Source organism: Astatotilapia calliptera, chromosome 23 (assembly GCF_900246225.1).
Source record: "Astatotilapia calliptera chromosome 23, fAstCal1.2, whole genome shotgun sequence".
Lineage (NCBI taxonomy): Eukaryota > Metazoa > Chordata > Actinopteri > Cichliformes > Cichlidae > Astatotilapia > Astatotilapia calliptera.
Genome location: NC_039323.1, coordinates 3,354,005 through 3,372,903, shown reverse-complemented (window position 1 = coordinate 3,372,903; position 18,899 = coordinate 3,354,005). Strand labels below are relative to the sequence as shown.

Sequence of the window (18,899 nt, the reverse complement as noted above, 5' to 3'; positions counted from 1 at the left end):
AAAAGGGACAGCGAGAGGAAGTGAACAGAAGAGGAGAAAAAAGGCGGAAAAGAATGACACGAGGGAAATTTGCGGAGCTGCACTGAGGTCCATTGTGTGCAGCCTCTTCTCTCGTGTGTTGTGCTCCTTCCTGCCGTTCCCGTGGGCTCCTTCCTGTGTGACTCACTCGTGTGTTAAACCCTCGCTGTTCTTGTCCTCCCCACGGGGGGACAGAGAATGACAAGTGGCCCTCGCCGAACCTCCGGCCCTTGCCCCAGTCCTAAAACAACACAATGCTTTGATCGGATTTTCAGAGTGCTGAGCACCAGGAAAGGCTTGTAAATATACCTGCACAGCTTTATTGGCCAATAATGAGACTCATATTTTACATGAAGACTGCTGTGTCGAGGGAGAGCAGTAATTAGCTTTATAGGCTGGCCTGTGCGCCGCTATGACCGTGTCTTAACCTGTGCTTGTGTTTTTCTGTGTGTGTTTACTTTGCTGTGTTTGATCATTTGCAAGTGTGACGTGAATCTGCGTGTCATGCCCTGGGCGGTCGTTACCTGTGCTTTTGCTGTGAGGTCGTGTTCACGCGTTCATACTTTTGATTGTGTTCCTGTCTTTTCTTTTCCCCCAGAGTAAGTCGGTGTCATCCACAGACAGCCAGCCAAATGAAGAGCGTCAAGGCCCATCAGGAGGTTACGCCTCCTCGCAGGGAGGAGCTGAGGCCAAGAGAAGGCGCTGTGACGACAAAGAGTCTCTCCCGCCACATTCCTACGTATGTGTTTGTTACCTTCACCAATGTTATTAAGGGTTGGTTCAGTAGAGAAGGACTGAGGGGGCTGCATAGGTGGTGAATCTCAGATCAGATACAGAACTGGATCCAAGTGTTTTTTGGGAGGATTCTTTTCCATTCTTTCAGAATTTCTTCACAAAAAGCATATCGACATAAAATTTTAAAAAAATGTATATATAGTCTTGATGTTCTTAAAAAAATTGCAGTGACCCAGATTCAGATGTCCTACACCAGGGGTGTCCAACTCCAGGCCTCAAGAGCCAGTGTCCAGCAACACAGCTGATTTAAATGCTTAAATTACCTCCTCAACATGTCTTGAAGTTCTCCAGATGCCTGGTAATGAACGAATTATTTGATTCAGGCGTGTTGACCCAGGGTGGTATCTTAAACCTGCGGGACACCGGCCCTCGAGGCCTGGAGTTGGACACGGTGTGGACACAATCTCGGACCCAATCCAAGCATGTTGCAGTGGGAATTTTCAACCTTGGTGACAGGAAGTGTGTTATGTGACTTTGTGCTTATAATCTGAGCCTGAAACGATGCCACTGAGAAAAATAAAATGCAGCAGCGGAGGTAACAACCAACGGGAGGAATCATAAAAGTTACATGTAAACTAACAACTTTTGTTCTTTATATCAACCAAAGATGTCTGTCTGATGTGTGGTTGTGTGTGTCTGTATGACATTGCCTATGACATTACGGGCCACCCGGGGGTCGGGGGCCCGTGGCCAATTAGAGTCGTGTTTGGTTTGGATGGGTCCAGTGGGGAAGAGCAAGCAGCCAGAGGCGATGTAATGCCAGAAGAGAGATGGCCAAGGCAGATAGCTGTAATGAATTAGATGGCTGTGTGTTTGCAGTCTGGAGGATTGATTGACACCGGGAGTCTGTCTGTGCAAGACGGCCTCCAGCTAAGTCAGTTTGGCATCAGCAGCAACAGTCCAAATCTTCCCATTAGTTCAGAAAGAGAACAAGCATAGAGAGCTTCCACTTTCTGAATGTTTTTCCTCTCTTTCCGTCTGTCGAGCCGAATTACGCCTCCCATTTCTCTCTGTTTGCCTTTTCCTATTCTATATCTTTCTCTGTCTCTTTACCGCTGTTTCTCAGTTCCTCTTGCTTTTTCGCTCACGCTCCACGCTCTACTTCTTGTTTCCTTTTCATTTTTATTCCATCTGTATTATTTTCTGCCCTTTTTTTCCCCCCTTGAACTTTTTTCTCGTCCCTCCTCACCATTTTCTACACATTCCAGCACATAAAATAAAATATTTTTTGTGTTTTCACTCACTCTTTCAAACAGATGCAAGTAAAACACAGCAGAAAATAAATAAAGTCAAAGACTCAGCGGTCCTTTTGCTCTATTTTCACCTGTAAAGCAGGAGCAGGGTAGGCGGAGGGTTACCCTGGTGCAGGTGTGCTGCGGTCAGTTGAAGAATCCGCGCGAGTGTCTCTGTGAGTTTCCCATCACGTCGTAGCTACTCGGTGCTTGCTCGGAAGTTTAGGGGTTTTTTTCGCTGTAAAAATAAGTTTTCTTCCCACGCACGATGGACGCTAATGTTTTTGTCACTTTTTATGGAATCAAACTCAAAGTAAGGTCAGTACTTCCACACTTTAAACGCTGCACGCTCATACTCTCTCCCGCACTCGATATATTATCCATTGTTGATCTGCACACAGCTGCTGTCACCAACGTCGCACTTGCTTACGTCACTGTCATGAGACATTCTCACAAAAATCATTTCCACACTCTCTCTCTCGTTTCATCTCTTGCAGTTTTTTTTGTGTGTGTGTTTTTGGTTTTTGTTCCAGGAAGGAGGTTGTAGACATTGTCCTGTTTTGGCTCTGCATAATAAGGCACTGATGTCACTCCACACTGATGTCAATAGGAATATCAGGCCATGATCACATCAAAGCGCTGTTGCCATGGTGACTAAGTGCCATCGTTCTCACCCCAGAAAAAAAAAAGGAGAGAGAGATGGAGAGATGGCTAGACGAAGAGGGGAAAAATGTGCTGTGTGTGTGTGTGCGTATGACTGAGATCAAAAAATCTTTGTACAGGGGGATGTTTGGTGAGAATATATGATATACAATATCTCTGTGTTAAATGTTGCATGGACGGTGGACAGAGATCGAAAGGAAGCAAAGAGCAGCCAGTGATATTGATATATCGATCTGTGTGCGCACTTGTGTGTCTTTATTATTTAACTTCTCCATGTACACACGCAGCATATTGTATCTCTGTGCTGGTGACTGAGGAGGGAAAAAAAGCTGTTTTATCTTAATGGATCTTGAAAAATCATGTTTTCCCCTTTCTTCTATCTTCTTTGCTCCTCAGGACAGCGATGGAGACAAGAGCGAAGACAATCTTGTAGTGGATGTCTCCAATGAGGTGAGACGCCAGTCTTTCTAAATGATTTTGACAGCACCTTGATGTGGCTGTTATCAGCAGGTTTTCATGAACGCATATATGTAAAAGAGGTCGCTTGTAGTGATGAATCCACAGAGAATTGTCACTTGACTCTGCTTTTCCACCTCCACTCTGTGGAGCTTTTTAGAAAATTGTCTGCTAATTTTTTTTCCCTTCATGTTCATCTTCATAGGCTGTATATAAGATGGATATAGATTCTGTGTGTCAATATAGAAGCCAGATAGAGCTGCATTATCTTTAAAGGCCACCAGGGGGCAATAGCTGTGGTCGCAGAAAGATTTATTGTCTGTGGGGAAAACGGCTCTCTGCCGGGACTTTGGCAAACACATTGCTTCTCAGTTTATGGCCTCTATCACTCATTTTGGTTCCCACTGAATAAAACATAAGACCTGCTCATTACCAAATGGCAAACAGCAAAAGTTAGCGGCTGGCTTCTGAATTTAGCGGCTAGAGTCCGAAATCTCTTTCACAAGTTAGCAGTCAAAAGAGCCAGAATCACAGTAATGAAGAAAATATCTTTAATTGGTAATATTAATGAATGCATGGTGGTGGATGACAGTTCATTATACGGGATTTACAGAATTTTTTCTTCACTTTCTTGCCAGTCAAAACTGGTAGAGCGCACACAACGACCAAACCCTGAAAGACCACTGGTTTCTTATTAATAGAAGTTCAGTCTAATTTGTGAGTGACCTATCAGGAAAATACAGACTGAGCTCTGTGCAACAAGTACTTAACATTTGTTAATAGTCAAATCTAATTAAACATCTCAGAGAAATGAAATTTAATTTTTTTTTATAATTTTTTATATTTTCTTCAAAATATTTTGCTGTTTAAGAGCCACACGTGAATAAAGCATGAGTCCAACATTGGAAGGACCAGTGTTGCTCAGGGAGCCTACTGCCACCTCCTCATAACCCTGCGTTTGTGTGTGTGTGTGTGTGTGTGTGTGTGTGTGTGTGTGTGTGTGTGTGTGTGTGTGTGTGTGTGTGTGTGTGTGTGTGTGTGGGGTGCATCTGTGAAATGTAAAACGAGTCAGCAGGTATGTAGCTAGTTCAGCTTTCTGCTGCAGTTTCCTTGTAAATAGGAAGAGCTCCTATGTAAGCTCATTATCGGCTGCCACTGTTTATGCTTTCTTCTCGTGAACCAAGTCTGTACACACACACACACACACACACACACACACACACACACACACACACACACGCGGTACTCACCTATTTCTTCTCATTTACCTCTTCTGTGTACATTTGCATCCTGTAGCTTCTGTTCTTCCATCTCTCCACTTTTCTCTCACTCATTCTTTTCCACTCTTCTTACCCCGCTCCACCTCCTTCTTTCCACCTCCTTCCTCTCATTAGATAACTGCAGTCGGCTTCATTTAATATATGCAAAGCCGTTTATGCCCCTGGAATATTTTAGTTCTTTAAATACTTCACGCAGTGTACCAAAATATGTTTCATCTAAAGCCTTCTGTATTTTGATATTGCACACAAAAGCAGAACCAGCCTCTTGTGTGATTTGGAAATTGGTACAAAAGCATAGAGGAGAAAAAAATTTGACAAAAGTGGGTAATGGAAGAAAAAGGGGAGGGAAGTGTGTGTGTGTGTGTGTGTGTGTGTGTGTGTGTGTGTGTGTGTGTGTGTGTGTGTGTGTGTGCTAGAGAGACAACCTACATGCATAGGTTTAAACATACATGTAAGCTTGTGAGTACGTGTTTGCCTGCAATTAGCAGATGAATATGTGTGTGTGTGTGTCTGTGGCTTGGAGTAGAGGATGTTATTTGTGTGCGTGTGTGTGTATAAGCACTAAAACGTCTGTGCTGATCACTGTGACCCAGAGAGAAGTGCTGACACCAGCACTTTGCTCTGGGGGAGGCAATGCTGGCTCAACAGCGGCTCCAGCCAGTGATGAAAGCATCCGTAACAGCAACATTATCTCCAGGTCCACACACTACTGCATCAGCAACACCGACAACCTCTGCTGCTTCATGTGGTGTTTCCTGAGCTCTCTCTCCCTTTATAATCCAAATAAACTCAGTGACAACAGAGTTGCTGTTGGCTTCATTAGGCTACTTAAAAATGAGAAGTAAGTTAAGTGCAGATGAGGATCTGCTATCTCAGGAAAACACACATTTGTCTTTTAGAAGTAATGGTAACTGTAGTAATTAAATAAAACTTGAAATAAAGGTCAAGACAAAGCTTGAAGCTGTCACTAAGAGCGACAGCGTTAATGAAGCCCCAGGTACCCCAGCAAAAATATTTTACTGGCACTATTGTTGGCCTGCTGTCAATAAGCATCCTGTCATCTGTGCTACTTATCATCTTTTAGCATTATTAATTGTTAAGTACTAAGAAGTTGATCCTGGAATTGACTTGGTTAAAGATTGCTCTGTTCTTCCAGTCTGTTCGGTCCCGGTACGGTTCTGGAGTGACAGAAGTTCGGGAGATTTTTGTTTGTTTGTTCGATTTTTCCTTTTCTTTTTTCCTGACGGCCTTTTGGCTGACCAACTGATCTCCAGGGCTGTGTGCATAAGGCCTCAGCTCGCCTCTTTGGTTAACGATGTGCACTTCTGATTCACTGAGATGTTTCACTGTCAAAAAGAAAGGCTTAAAATTCAACGTAATTTTTAAAGATAAACCACCCAGCCGACCCCTCGGAGTATCTTTTAATGCAACTATGACACTCAACTATCATTCAGAGCACTTTTTCACACGTGCACGTTGGCTTCAAAAAGACATGTATACATATATTGGTAAAATTGTTATAGAAGAACTGCAGAAATGAGGACGAAGGTCACATCCTGAAAGACAATATGCCACAGTGGAAGAATGCAGCGCTTTGAAGATCAGGATAGAAAGAGAACAAAGAAAGCATTGTGCGATCAGAAATAAGATCTCTTTTATACTCATGTAGAACATTAAATATTTTCTCACCTCTCTTTGTCGCTCAGGAGCCTAACTCTCCCGCAGGCAGCCCTCCTCACTCACCCCATGGGAATGGGTTAGACCGGGCCCCCACTCTGAGGAAAGAGCTTCCAGGGTCCTCGAGCACAGGAGAGGCACCGTCCACGCCAAACCCCCGCAGCCCAACCACAGGCAAAGCCAAGGACCCTGGACAGGTAAGATAAACAGTTGCTATAAAAATCCCTACTTTGCTTACAAAGCACTGTAATTTTTAACATTTCCAGTAGAAAATCTCTTCACTTTTTACCCTTAGGCCATTCATTGCTGGCGTATATTACGCTATCATATAGTTTTGCTCTGGGGTTATAAAAAAGCTCACACATTACTTATTTATGCACACTAAATGGCTCTGATACAAAACAAAAGTTTTGTTTTTTTTTCACACCGAGAATGTTTAAGCAGTGTCATTCTGGAGGTTACTGCGACAGATCGGCCATGTTCCTTTTTTCCCCACTTTCTTTTTTATTGTTTGACATCTCTGCAGATGGATAAGTCCCAGTCCCCGTTGTCTAAGTCTGGCACCCCGTCCCCATCCCACCGTGAGGCCCTTACCCCAGGAACACCAGGAGCTCCTGGTCCCAGCACCTCCTGCCTTCGCCTAGTCAGCAAAGCAGCAACCAGTGCAGATCCCCTTGGTGAGACTCTCCTGACTGACTGACAAGCCTGCTGTAATTTAAATCTAAAATAACTGGTTATTATAATTTCACTGTAGATAAAGGCCCTCTCTGTTACTAAGCTATGGTGACACTGTTTTTTAGTATTTGTAAATTGTACAGATCATCACAGTACCACTGCCCTTGACTTTCAAACTGAGCTGCTTTACTGCAGGTCTTTTTCATACAACCAATTGGGTCAAATCAATCTTTTAATTCAGGCTTTGTACCCAGCTGACCTCTGCCCTTCATGCATTTTAACCTCTTATCCCACTTTTTTCATTTCCACATTTGTTTATACTTATATACTGAATAATCTTGCTTACTCTACGGTTTTGTTGCAAATTTGCTTAATATGATCAAAGCAAAGTTGATATACTTAATAATGTGGATGCAGTGTGGATTTGAGCGCTTCTTGGTCTGGTGTCAAACTCGGTGTATAAACAAAGTTTAGTGTAAAGAAACATTTTCCATTCTTCTCAGTCCCTCTGTGACTGTGTCTGTGCTTGTATACTGTGCATTGTTCTTCCCTTCATCCCATCCTTCAATTCCTCCTTCCTCTTTCCCTCCCTCCCTAGCTCTCCGCAGTCCCATGTCTGTGCCCCCCGGTTCATACCCGGCTCATTTTGGCGTGGTGTCCCACGCAGGACTGAATGGGGAGCTGGCCAGCCCAGGAGGCTTCGGAGGGGCTCTGACTCTCTCCCCGCAAATCAGCGCCGCAGCCAGCGCGTACTCCAGAAGCCCCATGGTGTGTAAAGGCCAAATTTATCTTCTCTGTCAAGCTCTGATTTATTGTTCAGATGCAAACTTTTGACTTTTGTAGCACTGTTCAAAAACTTGATGAATCACTTCTGCGCCATCAACTGCATTCGTTATATACTCGAAGCCGTCACATTTACATCCTCAAATTCACTTTCATATAGTGCTACAGTCATAGAGAAGAGAAACTTTACTACAAAGAGTCTTGCCTTGATGGATTGCATCTATGTTACATATCAGGAAACGTGGGTGAACAAGAAGGAGCTGAAAGAGTCCAGTTAAAGTCTGATGTAGAAGAATAAATTCGTCCCTTCTAATCGCTTTACATTGCAACTATTTTTATTTATTTGGAAAATAGATTCTACTGGATAACTTCTTGCACCTTTGGATGATAATTGGAAATCATTCTGAATCTTTAAAGTAGCCTTTGCCAGTCTGTCACTTTTTTGTTCACGCTTTACTTTCCACCAGGTGGCGTATGACTCTCGGTCTCACCTAAGGGCCCCGGGGCTGCCCTCCTCTCTCCCTGGTTCCTCTGGTGGCAAGCCGTAAGTCAGAGCTTCTATCGCGCACTAAAACAAGCCCAGATTAGACGATGCTCAAGCGTGAAGAGAGATAAAATATAATGATTCAATGTGCTGCAAATTTTATCTGAAGCTGAGTCTTTTTCTGTTTTGCAATTAAAACCATCTACAGTTTTGAGGCACGTGTAATAGCATTAGTATTGTATTTATTTTGCATGGATGTGCTGTATAATTGAATGAAGCAGTTACATTTTTAATCTTATTTTTAGCTGATGGTGCTTATAGAACAGCAGAAAAGGACAACGACACAACAGGAACATACTTCAAATATTAGCTCAGTGATAACCCACAAATATTTGCCTTGGATGGGAATCAGGATGAACTGTAGCTGTTCCTCTTTGTGTTTTTAAAAGAAAATAGAGAGCATTTCAAAGATGTCCATGAACCTTTTTTGATGTCTGAAATGCTGGTGTGATTTTTAAATGTCCCGGCACCTACTCAGACAAATTTGCAGACTGAGGAATTGTGTTGTTTTTGTCATTCATTGCAGAGTGGCAATTCATTCTTGCGGCGCTAATTTGAAATCATAAAGCAGCCTCGGCTTCCAACCGCTACAGTATCGATCAGCCATTAGCAAAGCCACGCTGACTCTGCCCTGTAATATAATCTGCCATTATGCATTCCTGCCCGTAGCTACGGTGAGCCCAGTAATTGCCAGAGTTTGGGGAAATACTGCTGGAGTTTCAAGGCTATTATGGTGTTGTCACACGTCACACTGCCCACTGACATATTTGTGGTCATTAATGAGTTGTGTGTATTTACCCCTAGCACTCTGCTTTTACTTGCTCGCTAACTGATTGATTGATTTTCATCTTCTCTCTCTTGTCTTCATAGCACCTAGGAGTCCAATTTTAGTTTGTTTTTTAGCTGTTGCTCTTTCTGCCTGACTGTATTGATTTATTTTCCCTCCTCTCTCTATCCCTTCTCAGCGCCTATTCGTTCCACGTGAGCGCGGACGGCCAGATGCAGCCCGTGCCCTTTCCTCCCGACGCTCTGCTGGGTCCGGGAATCCCTCGTCACGCCCGTCAGATCCACACCCTGAGCCACGGAGAGGTGGTGTGTGCCGTCACCATCAGCACCTCAACTCGTCACGTGTACACCGGAGGGAAGGGCTGCGTCAAGGTGTGGGACATCAGCCAACCAGGAAGCAAGAACCCCATGGCCCAGCTGGACTGTCTGGTGAGACGTGAAAGAAAATGAGGCACACACAAGTATTAAAAAATTGAGAAGAGTACTCTCGTAACCACTCGCACGTGAATCCATGAAAACCAGTGCATGCATCCACAGAGCAGATTTGTTTTTACTGACCATGTCGTGTTTCCTCTTCCACTTTGGTAACAGACATTAAAACGTCCACATTAATTTCCTGAATGTCCCTAGTGTTGCCATCTGTCCTGTAAAGCCTCACGCACTTTCCCCCCCCTCCTTGATCAAGTTACAACAGCCGTAATCTGACTGGTTTCTTTATCTTGTCAAATCAGAACAGGGATAACTACATCCGCTCCTGTAAAATCCTCCCAGACGGACGAACCTTGATTGTTGGAGGAGAGGCCAGCACGTTGTCAATCTGGGATTTGGCCACGCCAACTCCCCGCATCAAGGCGGAGCTGACGTCGTCCGCTCCCGCCTGCTACGCTCTGGCCATCTCCCCTGACAACAAGGTCTGCTTTTCCTGCTGCAGCGACGGCAACATCGTCGTCTGGGACCTTCACAACCAGACGCTCGTCAGGTAAGAAGGACCTCTGCAGGTAGACTGTAGTGAGACGAGAGCAGAAAGAGAAAGGTGAGAAAAAGAAGGTAGAATATTTCAGATGGAGGAAGGGAAGATAAAATATGTAAGAAGAGAAAGCGAGTGAGAAATTGTTGCAGTCTGTGGCTTCTTTAACTAACACCAAGGTCAGGTGCAAACAAAAGGGATAATCTAGCCATAGGGGATGTGAAGAGGATAAAACAGCTCTGTTTTAGCAAAGCTGGGCTTAAATAAAAAGGAAATGAGATGCGGAACACTGTCGGTTCTACGGGGAGGCAAGAATTAAAACATATTTAATCTGACACCTCTACCAGGAAAGAAGCAGAGAAACAACAGGGAGGCAGAGTCCGCTTTGCTTGTGTATTCAAAGGGCTTCCAGTTCGGTTCTTAGACCCTCTTTTGTGCGTGTTTGCGTGGTCGTTGTCCCGGCAGGCAGTTCCAGGGCCACACGGACGGAGCGAGCTGCATCGATATCTCCAACGACGGCACCAAGCTGTGGACGGGAGGGCTGGACAACACAGTCCGCTGCTGGGACCTCCGAGAGGGACGCCAGCTGCAGCAACACGATTTCACTTCACAGGTGTGCGCGCACACACACAGACACACACAGACACACACACAGTAATCATATTCTGCTCACGCTTTTTAACATGTTGATACAGGTACAGCACTTAAATGGTAATAGATCCCTAATATTGCATCTGTAATAAGATTCACCTCAATAAGGGATCGTGCACAGTAAATACAACAATAATCTACACACACACACACACATTTTGTCTCTCATTCACTATTCACTGTGACGACAGGACTACAGCTGACCACTGGTGTCAAATGAGTTTCGATCCACAGTATAATGACTTTCTCTGTCTGCCATCTGAGGTCTGTTTAGTTCACTCTATATTTAGCTCGTTTATATCACTCCACTCTTTCATTTTTCCTTTTCCCTACTTTCCACCTCTGATCTTTTGTTGTCCCATCATCTTTATCTCTTCTCTTTAATATCCTCCGATCCCTAATTTTAAGTTCTTTTATCTGTCCTCCCTACTTCCTTCCTTTGTTCTCTTCTAATCAACCTTATCTTCTTTCCCGCCCCTCATGTTGTTTTTCTTTTCACTTTTTTAAAAATAACTTCTGCGCCCTTGCTGTTGTCGCTTCTAATCCTTCTGTGTTGCCCCTCATTTTGCTTTCTGCTTTGCTTTATTCATCTTCTTTCTCCCTCTTTGTCTCCAGATCTTCTCTCTGGGCTACTGTCCGACAGGCGAGTGGTTGGCTGTGGGAATGGAGAGCAGTAACGTGGAAGTCCTCCATGTCTCCAAACCGGACAAATATCAGCTGCACCTGCACGAGAGCTGCGTTCTCTCCCTCAAGTTCGCCTACTGCGGTACAAACACAAGCACTTTATTCCGTTCCTAAATCGATTGAATTCCAGCCACTGACCGACATGTGTCCGTCTTCTCCACGCTCTTGCTTTGTAGTTTGTTTTTCCCCTTTAGTTACTCCTTTCTCGTTGATTAACATGTGTTACTGTTGCTTTGTTGTTTCAGGGAAGTGGTTTGTGAGTACAGGAAAAGACAATCTGTTGAATGCATGGAGGACACCTTATGGAGCTAGTATTTTCCAGGTGAGAGATAAGCACCGATGACTGGCTCTGATGACGTGTGTGTGTGTGTGTGTGTGTGTGTGTGTGTGTGTGTGTGTGTGTGTGTGTGTGTGTGTGATATGTCTTTTGTCAGTGTGCCATAGGGAGAGAGTCTCTGCAACACAGAGCCTTTAAGGCAAAAGAGAGAGAGATGACAGGGTTCAAAGGGAGAGAGCGTGATAAACCTCTATTTTTTTTTCACTTTCAGATTTGTTGATCCAAGGTGACTTGTGGAGATTTATCAGATGGTGCAGACTGACGCGCACACACAAACACACACAGTGAATCAAAACACGACAAACACCATCTTTCCATTTCGTTCAGTTGCTTCGTTGGAGGAAATGTTGAAACATGAATATGCAGAGAATATTTTTAGCTGAGCGAGTACATCTGGGTGTGAATGAAACTCGAGAGACGAAGGCACATTTAAGCTGAGCAGTGTGTGTGTGTGTGTGTGTGTGTGTAAAACAGTGTGGTTGTCATATTTCTGTAAGCTACAGTGGGCAGCAGGGTTGGCGGCTCCCGTCTTTCCCCGTGGACTGAAAGGAGAATACTGGCTATCTTGCTTTGTTATCCAAATGCCAAATGTTCCTCCTGCCAAACAGCTCCCTCCTGTCACTGTGTCAAACAGAGCTGCTCTCTCTCTCTCGCTCCTCTTCATCGCTGTCCTCCTTGCCTCTTTTCAAAGCGCCGTTTCGCTCTTGTCTTATTTTTCCTCTCTGTTTGTTGTTGTCCTCCCTCCCTCTGCTCATTTTTATCTTTTCCTCCAAATCTGCCTGGATCTACTTTCTTCTTTGACCTTGTCCTTTTTATTACTGTCCTTTGCTTTCATCGCCTTCCTTTATTTTATTTCCTGTTTCCGCCCTCTTTCTCCTCATGCTCGCTTTCATTCACGTCCTTTAGCTGGTGTGTGGCATCACTCTCTTTGTTTGCTTTCTCTCAAGGGAAACTGGAAAAGGACAAAGGTCATAAAGAGTACAATCCAATCACGATATGCAGACTGAAAGAAAACAGATGGAACAGTCCGATGAGTCTCGAGTTCAGAAAGTTTAATGAGGGCGACTTTTGTGCAGTGCAAAAAGTTGTTCTCTTAAATCAGTGAGATTAGAGAAGCGACTATTTGCGGTGCACAGGGAGAACACAGGCATCCACTTGTTTCACTGTCCAGCCGGTATTCACACCATGAAGGTTTCCCCTCTTCCTTTTTTCAGCTTTTATTGAGCTGTTTTTCGCACCGAAATGCCAAACATGCTCTCATCCTTTCAGCGGTATTGGCTCAACAAAACAAGCTGTGTTATCATTCTGAAATGTTGCTTTTTATAAATGTTCATTCTCCTTGCTATAAATTTTAAATATGACAGTTAAATGGCACATTAGCTGAAAATCTGTGCTGCCAGGTACATGCCACCGTGTTCACGTCACATGGTAGCATGCAGCTTCACATTTTCAATCACAAAGATGTTTTTTTATATACAAGTTCTTAAATAATGATACTTATTTTTAGCTCGTTCACTTCGTAACTAATGTGTTACCGAACATTTTAGGCTAAAAGATGAATCAAATAAACCCTGTGACTCTTTTTCCAGAAAGCAGACAGTGTGAAAAAGACAAAAGTCACAGACATCCAAAAAGTAAATCAGAGTTTTAAGTTTCTCTGGGTTTTTCAATGTCTTCTTTACTTTTCTCATCTTCAAACTCATCCTTTAACCTGTCACTGCCCCCCCCTCCTGCTATCTTGTTATAGTTTGAGGATTCCTGTGTGAAATGGCCTCTCACCAGTGCCCTGATGATTGACAGCCCCGCTGAGCTTGTAGCGAGGAAAGGAGGAGAGGGCAGAGAAGTTTAGAGAGGGAGAGGAGGAGTCGACACGAGAGCTGGGGCCTGAGTGAAAGGGGAGCCTAAGAGGATAGAGAGCGGTGGTGGAGGAGGAGGAGAGTCTGGGAGGAAAGGGAGGAAGATAAATGATGATGGAACAGTAGGGGGGAAAGGAGGTGAAAGGGGGAGGTGGGGTTTAGAAGTAGCTTTAGATCATCTAAAGCCAGGTGCCCAGGTCTGGCTTTGGGATACAGGGGGGGAAAAGAGAGCGAATAAAAGGGAAGGATTGTGCATTTTTCCAGTTGAGGCTACCAGGCTTATGCTGCTTAAAACCTGGAGTTAATGTGGCAGTGTCTCACACTGGAGCAGACGAATGAGTCAGCATCCTGGAGCTGTGGAGTTGTCTGTTTGGAAATAATTGCCGACTGTTTTGAAATGCAAATATGTCTTGTATGATTGAGTATTAAATGATGAGTCACATCTTTTCTAACATCTCTTTGTGTTCCTTTCTCTCCATCTGTCTTCATCCATTTATCATCACATCCCTCTTGCTTTCTCTCTCACCCCACCCCCCACCTCTCGAACACTCCCAGTCCAAGGAGTCTTCATCAGTGCTGAGCTGTGACGTCTCCCCAGACGACAAGTACATAGTAACTGGCTCTGGGGACAAGAAGGCCACGGTGTACGAGGTGGTGTACTGAGGGCCGGGACAAGATGGGAAGAGACAAGGTGGAGATTTTAGGGGCGGGACACTCTGCCAACCACTCCTGATCCTCATTACATCAGCAACAGCAGCACCTCCGTCTCAGTCGTCTTGAGTCCTCCTGACTCTTACCCCCAAAACATCACTCCCCCCCCCTCTCTTTTTTTTTTGCTGTGATATAAGCTACTGTGGAAGCTCCCAAATGCCATCTCCCCTCCTCCCCCTTCCACTTTTAGCCCAAGGATGAGGCATGATAGCAGAGAGAGAGAGGCAGAATGGGGAGCAGCAAGATAAGAAGGACAAAGGAAAAGGGCGGTGGAGCATAAAGATAAAGTTTGGAGGAGAAAGAGGGAAAGATGAGGAGAAGAGAAAGAGTGAGTGCGGAAGGAAGAAATGAAAGGGAGGAAGAGGACGATGAGAAGGAGGAGGAGGGAGGCAGGGTAATTAGGGCTGTTTCCTGATTAAGAGCTCAGTGGAAGGGAGGCCCCCAGAGGAGGTGCGGAGCGGCACTGTGGGAGCGCCAGCCAGGAGCACTGATACCACACAATCGATTCATTAGCCAGACAGTGGAAGCCTTAATGAGGCTGACGCCGCAGCTCGATCTCCCCAGCGAGAGGTGTCAGGAGCTGGGGAATGATGACGCTCCGAGACGGAAGGGGGCTGCTTCAGATATCCACATACACTGACGTGAAACATAGACCTGCTAATACACACACACGCGCGCGGCATCAGGCTAGAATACACACACACTCGCTTCCACCCCCTTGAGGTACTCGTATGAAGAGAGAAACACACACAACACATAGAGCACCCAATTAAACATTCACCGCAGCGCTCCCCGTCTCACTGCTAATATCTATTTTATTTTGGTCTGACAAAGGCAGCGTCTAATGAGCAGCGGAGTCAATGGGATTCTCCCAGGGCCCAGAGACACAAACAGAGAACATCAGCCGAGCTGTTCATTCTAATTCCTCTGGATTGTTCTCCTGACACCGGGCGCTGCACTCACTCTCATTAAAGGCACTGTCAGCTAGATGAAGTAGCAGCACGCCAGCTTCACTGTAAGGCGGACGAGGGGGCAAATTAACACCACACGTTTACGCTATCATCAGCAGCCAACTAAGCAGCGACTAATCCGATTCCTTTCAAATTTTATGCAACTAGTTGCTGTTTTCATTTACAGACGAGATTACATGTTTATCAGAGTCATTATCTCCATCTCTGCCTGCCTGCTTACGTGCTAGTGTTCAAGTGCTCGGGCTAATTCTTGTTTCATAAGCTATTGATTTCTATTAACTGAGATGCTAAACACCTTAAAGAATTTTTTACATTTTCACTTGCTCACTGAGATTACGATTAGAAGATTTATGCCACTCTCATGTCTGTAAATTTGCCGCAAGCAGCCTTCCAATGTAGCTTGGCCAACAGACAGAAAACAGGTGCCCAAAAGAGCATTTTACTCTTTTAAGGGCGTACAAATCGGTTTTTATTGACAACATTTGATGCACTACACTAGCTGGCTTAAACACCTTACCGCTGTCAACTGCATGCTGAAGTTTCAGTGCAGCCAGAATAAAAATAGTTGAAATTACTTGTGTCAATATGTCACAAACAATGCAATCAGTATCGTCCATGAGTTCAGCTTCTTTTGGCCCGTTTATGCCAGACCGGTCGCCTTGCATGCAAACAGCTCCATACCACCGTGTAGGGGAGAGCAGCGTGTCGTGATTTATGAGCTGAATCATCATCACTATGCAAACACATTTTAATGACAGCTAAATCACTGTGATTTTTACTTTCCACTAATTAGTTAGAAACACAACTTTCAGCCTTTCTTATATTTTAAAATTGGGGTTTTTGGAGACCTGGGATTTTGGGTCAGCTTCTGTTGTGTGTTCAGGCTATAAATAAAACAGACGTGACAGTCAACACAAAAGGGTTCAGACATTTTTCAAAGTGCCTGTTTGTTAATTTAACACAAATCGCTAAACTTACAGGACAGAAACTACATATCAATCCTGTCAGGGTAGTATTGATCCAGTACCAATAGCAGCATTGGTATCGTTACTATGGCAACATTCAGAAAATAAAATAAATGCATAAATCAGAGTTGTTTTTTTTTCCAGAAAGCCTGATGTTTTCAAACTGTTGCAACATCTCCCTCTCTGTAGTGTGTGACTCTCCAAGCTTCTGTTACCAATATGTGCTTAAACCAGTGGTTAAAAACCAGCACAGGCGTAAAGTCAGTGAGCATAAATATGTCCTTACAAGCTGGAGACAGGTGCTTTTGGTGAATTTGGTTTGCATGCCATCAATAAAGTTTGGCCAGGTGCTTCCTCAGATTGGATGCGTTACCGTGGCCACCTTCACATTTAGCACCACAAATGTCACAGAGGGCGTCGTCTGCATATATCACATCAGATCGCTCAAACGCTGCTGAAGTCGAGGTTAATACTTTCTCCACTTTTCTGTTTGTGGGCTAAGCTTACTTGCGTATTAGTGGCCCTGACTAATAGCAGGCTAGTAAAACGATGATTCTCCCTGTTTTTCTTCTGTGGCTACACTGAGTATTAATCTATTCTGAAGTATTCTAGCACGTTGTACGGCTTTTACTTGGCTTTTTGTGGATAAACGCATGAGCATTGGAGATGCTGGTAAGGAGTTTTTAGGGGTTTTTCTTTACATTTCAGACAGAGTCAGGCTACCCGTTCTCGTTTCTGTGTACTAAGCTATCAGGCCTTGTAATTATTGTACAGACATGAGAGTACTATCAGTCTTTCTAATTCTTGTTATGACAGCAAATAAGAAAAATATCAAGCTACTTCTTTAAATATAATCCTTACTTTTGATTCCTACTTGTATCATATTCCAAACTGGCAGGCAAACTGTATATCGGAGCTCTCTGCTTCTGTAGAACATGCATCACCAATGTTTAGACTAAAAAGGCACATTTCAAGATTTTCTTTGATTACTCGTTAATTTCTGAATTTTTTTTTTTAATAGTGATTGCTTGTCTTATGTAATGATGTGTTTATGTATTGGGGTTGCCTATGATTATGGGGAGGAATGCACTCACACATGGAGACAGAATATCAAGAGGAACACAGGTGGGACTACTTTTTTGTCTTCTTTTTTAAATCAGGGTACCTTTTATCCTTGGTAATGGTGATGGGCAGAGGGTGTACAACATCAGCAATCCAGTGTAAAGAAAAAAAAAGAGCTCCTCTGTCCACTCCTTGTTTTTATTATCCCCCTTTTTTTCCAAAGTGGTAGTGCGTGTATTTTAGTCTGTTTTCAGTCCTTACTGTGTAGTAATAAGCCGTTTCTGTTGAGTCTGTGGACCGTGTACAACAGGCGTTGGCTGCGACATGAAAATATAGATTTAGCCATTGATTGATCGATCGAGGTTCCACTTTTTATTGCATGTTTGTTGCATTAAAGCTCCACTGCTGGTAGAACAAAATCAATCTGGTTTCGTTCGGTAAATACAGCGAACGGTCTCACAGCCGCAGTTTTACACAAGAAAATCTTAGCGTGACAGTATGCAATCTAGCTCATCTGTATAAAATGTCAGCAGGACTCTTCCATGCTTCTTGCTGCAGCACTAATGCAGAATAGGAGATTTACGAGAGACTTCTGAGATGGCTTGTGTACCAGCCAGGAGTCAGAGATAATCTGTACAGTTTAATGCCTTTGCCTGCCTGTTTCCCTTTCTGCCTGACAGCCACAGGCAAATCTAAACAATATTCTCATACACAAGCTTGTAATCTACTCAAAATGATGCTGTATAATGGCTATGCATTTGGTGGTATAGCATAAATATTTGGGACATTGTATTTGATACTTTTCTTTAACAGTAGGTAACACGTCTCCCCTGCTTGTGCTTCTCTGTTCCAACAGTGTTCAAAACTTATTTTTCCCCCCATTTTACAAGTTCATGTAAAGTTTCTCTTTTAAAAAGCCAAGGAACTTCCTCCTTTTTTTCCTTTTTTTTAACTGGGTCTTCCCTCCTGAAGTGTTTTCCCACGTGCTGTAAAAGAAATACTATGTGTGAAAAATAAACCAAACTTGTGTTCATCCTTTCCAGTGTCTTCTGTGTCAATTATTCTACTATGGGGATGGCAGTGGGTGCTCTGCTTTTGGTGTAAATTTTAACATCTCTAGAAATGAGGCCAATGTGAAAAGTTCCCTAACATGCATCTCCTCTCTCTATTGTCTCTGTAACAGCCTCAAGTAACAGTGGTGAGAGCATGCTTTGTTGAAGATGGATAGCACTACCTAGATACACAGGGGACCGACTGCACTGTGGAGAAGAAAGCCAAATCCTAATGTGAGCCAAATATTAACTTTCATTTTAGCAGTTTTCAGGCTCGAGATTATCCCAGCTGTCGTAGGTTGAGAGGCGGTGAACACCCTGGACAGATTACTAGTCCATCACAGGGCCAACGCAGAGTCAGCCAACCATTCACACTGACATTCACCCCTATAGGCAATTTTGAATCAGCCATTAACCAAACATGCATGTCTTTGGACTGTGGGAGGAAGCCACGCAGGCACAGGTAGAACAAACACAAAAGCCCCAGTCAGCCAGTAGGACCTTGCTGTGAGGTGCAAGTTTAACCACCAAAGAAACTGATTCCATTGTTTACCATAATCTCATTACTGTTTGCAGAACCTGTACGGCATGCGTACACATCACAGGTGAGCAGAGAGGAGTGCAGTGAAATGGTCTCGTCATGTAACTTTACACCATCTACTTATCTCCACTTTCTTATGATCGCTGTAAAACAACAGTGTGTCTTAAAGACAATCACTGTGGGCTGTGGAGGC

The 18,899-nt window shown here is 43.9% G+C and overlaps 1 protein-coding gene across 5 annotated transcripts in view; it reads left to right on the top strand.

Annotated features, from left to right (window-relative positions):
* Positions 1-18,151, top strand: part of tle2b (TLE family member 2, transcriptional corepressor b) — an 81,695-nt gene extending 63,544 nt beyond the window's left edge. For 4 of the 5 annotated variants that reach the window (XM_026160277.1, XM_026160275.1, XM_026160274.1 and 1 more), the window contains 12 exons: positions 617-757; positions 3,105-3,158; positions 6,151-6,318; positions 6,648-6,798; positions 7,395-7,564; positions 8,047-8,123; positions 9,089-9,338; positions 9,641-9,888; positions 10,342-10,489; positions 11,143-11,293; positions 11,457-11,533; positions 13,960-18,151. In XM_026160277.1, the coding sequence (XP_026016062.1) occupies positions 617-757; positions 3,105-3,158; positions 6,151-6,318; positions 6,648-6,798; positions 7,395-7,564; positions 8,047-8,123; positions 9,089-9,338; positions 9,641-9,888; positions 10,342-10,489; positions 11,143-11,293; positions 11,457-11,533; positions 13,960-14,067 (1,743 nt within the window). In that variant the 3' untranslated portion in view covers positions 14,068-18,151. The remainder of the gene's footprint in view (positions 1-616; positions 758-3,104; positions 3,159-6,150; positions 6,319-6,647; positions 6,799-7,394; positions 7,565-8,046; positions 8,124-9,088; positions 9,339-9,640; positions 9,889-10,341; positions 10,490-11,142; positions 11,294-11,456; positions 11,534-13,959) is intronic. The other variant, XM_026160276.1, reaches the window with a different exon arrangement.
* The last annotated feature ends 748 nt before the right edge of the window (positions 18,152-18,899 follow it).